The sequence below is a fragment of the Echiichthys vipera genome, assembly GCF_963691815.1.
Source record: "Echiichthys vipera genome assembly, chromosome: 3".
NCBI classification, from domain to species: domain Eukaryota; kingdom Metazoa; phylum Chordata; class Actinopteri; order Perciformes; family Trachinidae; genus Echiichthys; species Echiichthys vipera.
The window spans coordinates 3,011,501-3,023,730 of NC_139828.1; the positions used below are offsets into that span (position 1 = coordinate 3,011,501).

The 12,230-nt window shown below is 46.7% G+C and overlaps 1 protein-coding gene across 1 annotated transcript; it reads right to left on the reverse strand.

The window, feature by feature from the left end:
* Window positions 1–4,617: 4,617 nt before the first annotated feature.
* Window positions 4,618–9,859, reverse strand: gpx7 (glutathione peroxidase 7). The gene is made up of 3 exons (XM_083911184.1): window positions 9,711–9,859; window positions 5,106–5,367; window positions 4,618–4,857 (listed from the first exon to the last, which is right to left on the reverse strand). The coding sequence occupies exons 1-3, from the start codon at window positions 9,840–9,842 to the stop codon at window positions 4,694–4,696; spliced, it is 558 nt and encodes a 185-aa protein (XP_083767310.1). The 5' UTR covers window positions 9,843–9,859; the 3' UTR covers window positions 4,618–4,693.
* Window positions 9,860–12,230: the final 2,371 nt, after the last annotated feature.

Consider the following 12,230-nt stretch of genomic DNA (forward strand, 5'->3'; position numbering starts at 1 on the left):
TACAACTGTAGCCCCCACAACATCCGCTGCACTGACAACAGCTGCCTTAACAACAACTTTGGCCCCAACAACAACAGTTCCCCAAACCACAACAGTTCCCCCAACCACAACTGTTGCCCCAACAACAACTCTGGCCCCAACGACTACTGCAGCCCCTACTACAACTGTTGCCCCAACAAAAACTCTGGCCCCAACGACTACTGCAGCCCCGACAACAACTGTAGCCCCAACAACGGCCACTGCACAGACGACAGATGCCCAAACTACAACTGCAGCCCCAACAACAACTGTAGCCCCAACAACGGCCGCTGCACTGACAATGACAGCTGCACCAACAACAACAGTGGCCCCAACAACGACCGCTTCACCAACTACAACAGCTGCCCTAACAACAACTGTGGCCCCAACAACAACAACTGTAGCCCCTACTACAAATGTTGCCCCAACAACAACTGTAGCCCCCACTACGACGCCTGCACCAACGACAGCTGCCCTCACAACAACTCTAGCCCTAACAACAACTGTAGCCCCCACTACAACTGTGGCTCCAACAACAACTGTAGCCCCCACAACGGCCGCTGCACTGACAACGACAGCTGCCCTAACAACAACTGTAGCCCCAACAACAACAGTTCCCCTAACCACAACTGTGGCCCCAACAACAACTGTAGCCCCCACAACGACCGCTTCACCAACAACGACAGCTGCACCAACAACAACTTTGGCTCATACAACAACTGTAGCCCCAACAACGGCCGCTTCACCAACAACGACAGCTGCACCAACAACAACTGTGGCCCCAACAACGACCGCTTCACCAACTACAACAGCTGCCCTAACAACAACTGTGGCCCCAACAACATCCGCAGCCCCTACTACAACCTCAGGGCCAACAACAACTCTGGCCCGAACGACATCCGCAGCCCCTACTACAAATGTTGCCCAAACTACAACTGCAGCCCCAACAACAACTGTAGCCCCCACAACGACCGCTTCACCAAAAACAACAGCTGCACCAACAACAACTTTGGCCCCAACAACAACCACTGCACCAACAACGACAGCTGCCCTAACAACAACTCTGGCCCCCACTACAACTGCAGCACCAACAACAACTGCAGCACCAACAACTCTGGCCCCAAGGACTACTGCAGCCCCTACTACAACTGTCGCCCAAACTACAACTGCATCCCCAACTACAACTGTGGCCCCAACTACAACTGTACCCCCATCAACAACTCTGGCCCCAGCTACAACTGCAACCCAAACTACAACTGCAGCCACAACAACATCTCTGGCCCCCACAATGGCCGCCACGGGGACGACAGATGCCCCAACAACAACAGCTGCCCAAACTTCAACTGCAGCCCCAACTACAACTCTGGCCTCAACTACAACTGCAATCATAAAGACATCTGTGGACCCCACAACAACCACTGCACCAACAACGACAACTGAGTCAACAACAATTGCTGCCCAAACTAAAACTGCAGCCCCAACAACTGTGGCCCCAACCACAACTGAGCCCATAACGACCGCTGCCCCAACAACAGCTGGCTTCAAAACAGCTGCCCCAACAAAAACAACAGCTGCCCCAACAACAACAGCTGCCTTAACAACAGCTGCCCCAACAACAGCTGGCTTAAAAACAGCTGCCCCAACAACAACAGCTGCCCCAACAACAACAGCTGCCTTAACAACAGCTGCAGCCACAGCAAAAACTGTGGCCCCAACGACAGCTGCACCGTTGACAACAGCTGCCCCAGTGACAACTGCTACATCAACGTCAAGAACAACAACTGCAGGCTCAACACCTGCTGCTCAAACGACACCTTCTGCTCCAACGACATTTGCTGCACCTTCCGCTATGACTGCTGCACCAACAGCACCTCCTGCCCCAACAATCGTAAGACCTACGACAACAACTTCTAGTGGTGCCTGCTGTATCAAACAGGGTTTGATCCAACTGCTGCTCGGACTTCTTATCTTTACCCTCTTTTAGAACCAGAAGGACTTTGCTTTACTATTCACTGCCATCTTTAGAAGGTATTTATTGGGGCTCTGAAATCCTAATATAGGAAAATGAGCGTGGAGTCTTGGTGAAGCTGAGGGCAGACAGTTCATCAAACTATTTGTAATTTAACAATTTATTTTCCTGTTTTCCCATATTGCTCATTCACATTAATTTATTTAATCTGTATATTTTGACCTAATTTTATTATCCTGAGTTTATATTTTTGCAATCTTTTATATGTTGCAGTTATATAATGTAATGATATAGTATTGTATATTATAACCTGTCTAATAAAGATGTTTTGATGTGTGAGATGAAGTCTAAGAATGATGAACTGATGACAAATGTGAGGCACTTTAATAAAAAGATGAAGTTTTACATGGGCCTACTTGCAATTCAACTAATCTAATCATTCAGACCACATTCACACATACATGCAGCACAGGATCAACTTGGGGCTCAATATAGTATAATAGTATCTTGCTCAAGGACAACTCGACATGCAGAGCGGGGGAGCTGGGTATTGACTACCGATCATTTGAATGGGACACGACTCGCTCCATCTCTGAGCCATAGCCTCCACATTGTCACAACAATGTAGTGAAATCACACACATAGAGTAATGTTTTTAACTGTAGGTAAAGAATAAACAAAAAAATACAACTGCTCAAAAACGATTATGGGAATACTTAATCGTCACAGTTTAACACCAGGTCAGTTACACTTCATCTCATCTCATCTTTAGCCTCTTATCCGGGGTCGGGTTGCAGGGGCAGCAGCTTTAGCAGGGGACCCCAAACTTCCCTTTCCCGGGCCACATTAACCAGCTCTAACTGGGGGATCCTGAGGCGTTCCCAGGCCAGTGTGGAGATCTAATCTCTCCACCTGGTCCGGGGTCTTCCCCGAGGCCTCCTCCCAGCTGGACGTGCCTGGAACACCTCCCTAGGGAGGCGCCCAGGGTTCATCCTTACCAGATGATCCTGAACCACCTCAACTGGCTCCTTTCAACGCAAAGGAGCAGCGGCTCTACTCCGAGTTCCTCACGGATGCTGAACTTCTCCCCCTCTCTCTAAGGGAGACTCCAGCCCCCCTCCTGAGGAAACACATTTCGGCCGCTTGTACCAGCGACCTGGTTCTTTGGGTCCTGACCCTGCTCTCATGACCACAGGTTAGGGTAAGAACCAAGATCGACCGGTAGATCGAGAGCTTTGCCTTCCGGCTCAGCTCTTTTTTCGTCACAACGGTGCGGTAGAGCGACTGCAAGGATATTAATCTGTCCACGTAGGAAGCACAAGTGGTCTTGAATCAATTCAACCCGCTTTGGAGCAAATGGAAGTGACAGCAGGTGCAATGTAGAGGCAAAAGCAAGACAACCCCCCAAAAGGGAATGATTTTGCATGTAGTGGCAACAGACAGTTGCTGTGCTCATGTCTTGACTGACTCTTCTCTAGTTTGGTGTTCTTGTTACTTATGCTAGCATGAGGCAGTCCCTGCAGTCCAATCCCTCCAGGATGGCACATCCACACATGCGGTCGGAAGTTTTGCTGTCTCCCATCACAGTCTCAAAAGCATGAGGATATCAGGAGACTGGCCGTTACATGAGAGCTGGCAAAGCAGTAGAAGGGCACCAATCCAGCAGCAGGACCCATATCTACTCCTTTGTGCAAGGAGGAACAGGAGAAGCACTCCAAGAGCCCTACGAAATGACTTCCAGCAGGCTAATGGCGTGCATGTTCCTGACCAAACTGTCAGCGTGAAAGAGTCTGGAGATGCAGCGGTGAACATTATGCTGCCTTCTTTGCACTGACTGTCCCTCCTGTTCCCATATTTGGCACATATCAGACATGATGCATGGGCATCTGATGCTACCAAGTACCACCACAGACTATCCAGGGGCCATAAACACTACTGAGTCACGTTATGAGTTGCTGTTAATTCGCACAAGTTCAATCAGCCTGTGACTTAATTTTTTTCATTTTGACCTCCAGCCCCGACCAGTGGGTTGATGACTTTGGTTTCAGCTGACTGCTGTCATGTCATTTTGTTCTCAAATCACACCAGATCGTGATGAACAAATAACTCAAGTGGAAAATCTTTCCGGATGTATAGATTACATTATTTTTGTGTTCTGAAAATGTCTTCTTGATAGAACTGTAACATAAACACAGCAGCAGGGTGTCAGTAAAAGTTTATTCCACAAATCAGAATGAATAAAAAAACAAACACACGACCCACACGACTAAGATAACAACAGGAGCACTTTGGCTTAAAGCTGCAGCTTCACACGTCATCCAATAAAACTTAAGACATAGTGGTGTTTCATCAGTGCTGTTAGCGAGCGAGTCACACTGGCTTTCTCTCTGGCCCCTCTCTGTGATCTGAACTGAATGCTTTATTCCAAGGGTGTCAAAGTGATCCAGTAAAAGGACCGTGTGGCTGCAGGTTTTCATTCCAACCAATCAAAAACACACCTGGTCCAACAAATCAACTGTGTGAAGACAGTTCAAGTGATGGAGTAAGTCGAGTCAGGTGTGTTTTTGATTGGTTGGAATGAAAACCTGCAGCCACAGCGACTCTTTACTGGATCACTTTGACACCCATGGTTTATTCTAACAAACTCTGATTGAACAAGCAAAAAGAAACGTGTTCAGATTATCTCTTTGGTCTTTTCATAAGAGGTTAAAGCTCTTCCTTCTTCTTTAAGATTATCTGCCGCACCATTTCCGCTATTTTGGGTCGGATTTCGCTGACGGACACTTTCGGCCCCCACGCGTCCACTACTTTGCCGTTTACATCAACGAGATACTTCCAGAAGTTCCACTCAGGCTCACTTCCAGACGACTCTGCAGAGAACAAGAGGAGAAAAAGATGTTAAAACATTTGGGGTGGCTGTGACTCAGAGGTAGAGCGGGTTGTCTCCCATTCGGGAAGATCGGTGGTTTGATCCCTGGCTCCTTCGGTCCACATGTCTACGAGTAAGACAAGGGCAAGACACTGAACCCCAAATTGCTCACCGTGCTGCACATGGGTGTGTGAATGTGGTTTGAATAATTAGATTAGATTAGATGACGGGCGATTGCATCTCACTCACCAACAAGGTACTTGTAGACATTGTTGGCTCCAGTTCCGACGACGGCAATTTTACTGAACAGGGGGAAGGAGACTCCGTAGACTCGACGCACAAAGCTGTCGATCTCCTTGTCGCTGCCGGGCTCCTGCTGCCCGAACTGGTTGCAGGGGAAGGCCAGCACGTTGAAGTGATACGGCCCAAAGTCCCGCTGGAGCTGCTGCAGGTCTCTGTAGTGTTCCTCGGTGAAGCCGCATTCACTGGCTACATTCACCACCAGGGACACCTAAAGTCACAGGAACACCGTGAAGACACTGCAGGAACAGCAACAGACTGTACAGAGTTGTTGACGTACCTGAGTGGGAGCACGTGGACAGAACATGCTCCGTGCGCATCATCTGTTAGTTTTGTTAGTGTGTGTGTTCCTCAGATGTGACTATACATGAAAGGAAGGGCAGAATATAGTTTCTATTGTCATATCAGAGTCAGTCTAACAACAAGTACACAATGGATGGAGCTTTACTATAAAGACAATGTTTGTGTTACTGTCACGGGCGGTGACGGGGAACACACGGAGGACTGGACCCAAATGCAGACACGCAACTCAGGAGAGTCAATTTCAACAGATTTAATAATAAATGCACAGAGAACAAAGGCAAAACACGGAGAGAACTGAGAAAAACTGGTGACGGGGAATGAGCACAGGAGGGAGGTACACTGGGAGACAGGCTGGCAGGTAGGCAGGCAGGTGGACAGGAAAACGGGGCAACAGGGGCAAAAAAAACGAGGAACAGTCACAAATAGGTCCACGGAGGAGTGAGAGGAAAAACATCGACGCTAAGATGAAGCCAGCCCTGCTACGCGCTACCGCTCCTGCTGCTGAGACATCTGGAGTATGTGGAGTAATGATCCGGCCCCGAATGAGGCTCGGGACCAGCTCAATATACAGAGAGGCAGGTGATTAGAGCCAACGAGAACCACCTGCCGGGAAAACCAGCTCACACCAGGGAAACACAGACAGAGAGAGACAAAAACACAGAGACTAAAAAGGAGAGGAGGGCTGACCTGCTGTAATCATAATAATTACAATGTTTTACTATGATGGTTTTTACTAGCCGGAAGGCAAAGCTCTCGATCTACCCGTCAATCCTGGTTCCTACCCTCACCTGTGGTCATGAAAGCTGGGTCAGGACCCAAAGAACAAGCTGAGTGTGAAAGGGCTGGGATCAGGATCAGCACCTCTAAATCTGAGGCAATGGCTCTCAGCAGGAAACCGGTGGATTGCTTACTCCAGGTACGGAATGAGTCCTGACCCCAAGTGAAGGAGTTCAAGTACCTCGGGATCTTGTTCACGAGTGAGGGGACGATGGAGCGTGAGTTTGGCCGTAGAATCGGAGCAGCGGGGGCGGAGCTGCAGTCGCTCTACCACACCGTTGTGACGAAAAGAGAGCTGAGGAAGGCAAAGCTCTGGATCTACCGGTCAGTCCTGGTTCCTACCCTCACCTGTGGTCATGAAAGCTGGGTCAGGACCCAAAGAACCAGGCCACGGGTACAAGCGTGTGAAATGTGTTTCCTCAGGAGGGTGGCTGGAGTCTCCCTTAGAGAGAGGGGGAGAAGTTCAGCATCCGTGAGGAACTCGGAGTAGAGCCGCTGCTCCTTTGCGTTGAAAGGAGCCAGTTGAGGTGGTTCAGGATCATCTGGTAAGGATGAACCCTGGGCGCCTCCCTAGGGAGGTGTTCCAGGCACGTCCAGCTGGGAGGAGGCCTCGGGGAAGACCCAGGACCAGGTGGAGAGACTAGATCTCCACACTGGCCTGGGAACGCCTCAGGATCCCCCAGTTAGAGCTGGTTAATGTGGCCCGGGAAAGGGAAGTTTGGGGTCCCCTGCTAAAGCTGCTGCCCCCGCGACCCGACCCCGGATAAGAGGCTGAAGATGAGATGAGATGAGATAGATACTTATTTCCTCCTCTCTTAACCTCTCTGGGTGAATGTATCACGGTGGTTTCACGTTGCACCTGTTTTGTTGCATATGTAACCACACCTGTGTGTGATATCACAGCTGGCACCTCCTGGCATACGATCATTCAGCACCCTGAGAAGTAAAACACGTTGGAAAGCTACCAAGTACATTTCTTAAGTCCTGTACCTAAGAACTTTATTTGAATATTTCCTACTACACTACATCTCAGAGGCAGATAATGTAGTTTTACTCCAGTGCGTGTATCTGACAGTTACTGGTTCCTTAACAGTTTATGGTTTTACATAAAGGAAATATGATCAATTCATAACCTTGTTGTAACCTTTCACAAGAGAGCAGGGTGAAGTCGGGTTCCCATGGCAACGGATTTATTTCAATAACTGTTTAAGGCTCAAAGAGATAGAAAATATCCAATACACCCCACAACAAGGCAACAACTCACTCAAATGTCCAAAATATGAATACAAATTTTGGTTTTCCTTCTTCCCGCTCCATTAATAATCACCTGACCCTCTGGAGGGGTCCGACCCTCGGTTGGGAACCAGGACTATCTACCTAACTACGTATACTATCTCTGAACGTGAGGAGTTGCATGTCGTGTTAGTGAAGTGTTCATGGATGGACCTGTGCAGACACACGACATAGAAACAGTAGAGTATGTTAGTGCAGGTTAATACATGTCACAGCTTCGTGCTTCAGCTCAATCAGGACGACAGAGCAGCACTACGCTGGGAGAGTGAGCACATGCAGTCTTTAATGACTCTACGGACTGACGGTTTAATGCTACCATGATCTAGTGCTGACATCTAGTGTCAAGATGAAGCAATTCAAATGTCATTAATCTGAAAACCTATATATATATTCATTCATCTTTAGCCTCTTGTCCCTGTCGGGGTCGTGGGGGGCTGGAGTCGATCCCAGCTGACATCGGGCGTGAGGCGGGGTCCACCCTGGACAGGACGCCAGTCTATCACAGGACACATAGAGACGAACAGAGACAGACAACCATTCACACCTACGGGTGATTTAGAGTCATCAGTGAACCGAACACCTGCACGTCTTTGGACTGTGGGAGGAAACCGGAGAACCCGGAGAAAACCCACGCAGACACGGGGAGAACGTGCAAACTCCACACAGAAGGGCCCCAGCCGGGATTCGAACCAGGAACCCTCTCCAGTCCAAAGACATGCAGGTGTTCGGTTCATTGATGACTCTAAATCACCCGTAGGTGTGAATGGTTGTCTGTCTCTGTTCGTCTCTATGTGTCCTGTGATAGACTGGCGTCCTGTCCAGGGTGGACCCCGCCTCACGCCCTAATACTATTCAAAATAACAGCAAACCTCTGCAGCAGCATGAGAAGAGTCCCTACACACAAAACAAAGCACCAACGGGCTCCTTACTTTGGGGTTGACTTTGGTAATCCACTGTAATGGACTTTACTATGAGAGGAGCTGGTACAGGGGCCAGTAGGTAAGTCTTTAAAACACTCTTTTAATAAACTCTGGCTTCACTAACTACGCTGTTGCTGCTTTGTTTTATGTGAAGATCTTACATCTACCTCACATATATTTGACTAAGAGTTTATTGTCTACTGTCTATTGTTTTTTTAAACACTAAAGGCTAGACTTAGAAACTTAAACTTAGACTTCCCTTGATTGATCCTTTGGGATGAACTCCCGCAAGGAAATTGAACTTCCAGCAGCTTCCAAAAACACAAGGGAGGTATAAAGAAATACAGGATAAGATAACCAATTAACTCAATAAATACAGACAGTAAAAAAAACAATAAACAGTAAACAACTCTTAGTAAAATATATATGAGGTAAATGTAAGACCTACACAGAAAACAAAGCAGCAACAACATCAGTTAGAGAACCCAGAGTTTATTAAAAGAGTGTTTTAAAGACTTACCTACTGGCCCCTGTACCAGCTCCTCTCATAGTAAAGTCATTCAAGTGGATTACCAAAGTCAATCCCAAAGGAAGGAGCCCATTGGTGCTTTATTGTGTGTGTAGGGACTCTTCTCATGCTGCTGCAGAGGTTTGTAACCCACAACGTTCACAACATTGGTTACTTACAGTCTTTAAACTATTAAACAAAACAACACTTTTTTGTGTGTTCTGTGGAAATATCCTGCAGCCGTAATTACTAAATGAATGCAATGGATCTTTTGAGCAAGTTGAATGTGTTTGACTTGACTTCCTAAATATAATCCCAGCTTTTCTTGCAATTCATAGGTTCAAAAGTGTGTTTTTAATGTGGTAACCTGTGTATAAGCTACTCCTACAGGTGGAAACAACAGCCTTCTGACCCAGAACATCACCTATAATGTGAGGGGGTGCATTTCACGACACCGGTGCTGATCCGTCCCTGGTTTGAATGGAAAGCTCCTGCAGCCGCAGGGGCTCTGCAGGGGCTCCGCAGGCCTCTTGCCACGTAGGCTACATGACGGGACATCCCGAGCAGTCAAACCGAGCCGCTGCACTCACGCTCCCGTGTTAGTTTGAGGCTGCACGCACTTACAAAGTGGGAGAAGTGGGAAATAAAAATCCCCCATGCATTCATGCATTCATGCAACAGACGGAGCGGCTACAGGAAAGACCGTAACACCGACTTTTACACTGTAACGTCCCGGTGCAAACTTAAACTTACCGACCCGCGGTACTTCTCCAGGGACACTAACTTCCCGCGGCTGTTCACCACTTTAAAGGTGTACAGGTCTTTGTGTTTGGTCTCTGTGAGGCTGAAGAGCGTCAGCAACACGGTGAGCGCTGCAGGAAGCATCTTAGAGGAGTCAGACTGCCAACGCAGCAGCGGGGGGACTGCTCCACACTGATGCCGCTGCTGCTGCTGCTGCTGCTGCGGGCGGACCTCCTACTCCCACCCGGCGGTCAAGCTGCAGACCAGGGAGGGCAGCACTTCCGCGACCAGCCGGCACTCACAAAATAAAAGCATGAGCATGTTGACTGACTAGTTAGTTTCAAGTTTTTACTTCTTTTTTTTTAAGTGCAAAGTCAGTAGTAAGTGCAGATACATGAACCAAAGATATCCAAGGTCTTTATTTGCAGGACAGTGCCGGTGTTGTGCCGTATTGAGCACCCCTGCTGTGAAATGCAGCCCCTGGCATTGTAGGTGATACTCTGGATCAGAAGGCTGTTGTTTGGACCTATAGGAGAGGTTTTTATATATATACAGGTGTATATATGTGTATATATACAGGTAACCCACAACGGTCAGAACATTGGTTACTTACAGCATGTTGACTGAGGGAGGGCAGCACTTCCGCGACCGGCCGGCACTTACAAAATAAAAGCGTGAACATGTTGACTGAGTAGAGTTTCAAGGTTTGCAGATGTGGACAACAAATGTGAGTTTTGTAAGATTGAAGATGAAACGCAGGTCCAAGCGTGTGAAATGTGTTTCCTCAGGAGGGGGTCTGGAGTCTCCCTTAGAGAGAGGGGGAGAAGTTCAGCATCCGTGAGGAACTCGGAGTAGAGCCGCTGCTCCTTTGCGTTGAAAGGAGCCAGTTGAGGTGGTTCGGGATCATCTGGTAAGGATGAACCCTGGGCGCCTCCCTAGGGAGGTGTTCCAGGCACGTCCAGCTGGGAGGAGGCCTCGGGGAAGACCCAGGACCAGGTGGAGAGATTAGATCTCCACACTGGCCTGGGAACGCCTCAGGATCCCCCAGTTAGAGCTGGTTAATGTGGCCCGGGGAAAGGGAAGTTTGGGGTCCCCTGCTAAAGCTGCTGCCCCCCGTGACCCGACCCCGGATAAGAGGCTGAAGATGAGATGTTTGTAGTAAAATAGTTTAGCCTATTATTGTAGTTGTAGCACGTTAACTTTAAATGTCAGCCTCAAACTTAAATAAAAGTAGAAAGTAGAAGTAAAGCTACGAGTCAAAGGCTTTAAAAGTTCTTTTCATGACAAATGATCTTTATTTTTGTTTCTCATTTGAAGGCGTGTTGAATAGAAAAGAGCTGGAACTGAAACAAAAACTTTTCGGCCCCTCTCTCTCTCTCTCTCTCTCTCTCTCTCTCTCTCTCTCTCTCTCTCTCTCTCTCTCAGCTCATTAGGCAAATGAGGGCATGCACACCGTGGCCTACTTTTGTTTCTGCAGGAAAACAAACGAGCACAAGCTGAAAATACCCAACAAGACTCTCTGCACATGAACCACAGGCGTGTTCCTCTGTGAGAGCACTTTCCACAAACTGGGTCTCATTGCTGTGGGAATCACGCAGACGTCTGGGGGTATTTGGGTGCGTCTGTCCTGTGGTCTGAAATAAGGATTTGGTTTGAGTTAGTGGCCTAAATTAATGCCGAAACTAATAACACCAGGAGGAGGCTCTCAGAGGGCCATTTACTTTATTGTTACATTGTATTAGAATCCAGATTATTGTCTGAAAAACACCTGATACAATACAAAACAATACAATACACTGTATTTACTTATATTTTGAAGAAAGAAAGAGCCACAAAAACAAAAAGTACAGAAAACACTAGAAAACAATACAAAACAATACAAAACAATACACTGAATTTACTGTACTGTATTTATTTATATTGTAAAGAAAGAAAGAGTGATGAAACGAAAAAGTACAGAAAACAATACAAAACAATACAAAACACTGTATTTACTTATATTTTGGGGAAAGAAAGAGAGATAAAACGAAAAGCAAAGAAAATAAATAACACAAAAAAGAGCCACAAAAAGAAAAAGTACAGAAAACACCAGAAAACAATACAAAACAATACAAAACAATACAATACAAAACAATACACTGAATTTTCTTATATTTTGAAGAAAGAAAGAGAGATGAAACGAAAAGGAAAGAAAAGAAATAACCCAATACAATACAATACAATACACTGAATTTACCTTTATTTTGAAAAAAGAAAGAGCCACAAAAAGAAAAAGTAGAGATGACACCACAAATCAATACAAAACAATACACTACACTAAATTTACTGTACTGTATTTACTTATATTTTGAAGAAAGAAAGAGCCACAAAAACAAAAAGTACAGAAAAACACCAGAAAACAATACAAAACAATACATTACACTGAATTTACTTATATTTTGAAGAAAGAAAGAGAGATGAAACGAAAAGGATAGAAAATAAATAACACAATACAATACACTAAATTTACTGTACTGTATTAACTTATATTTT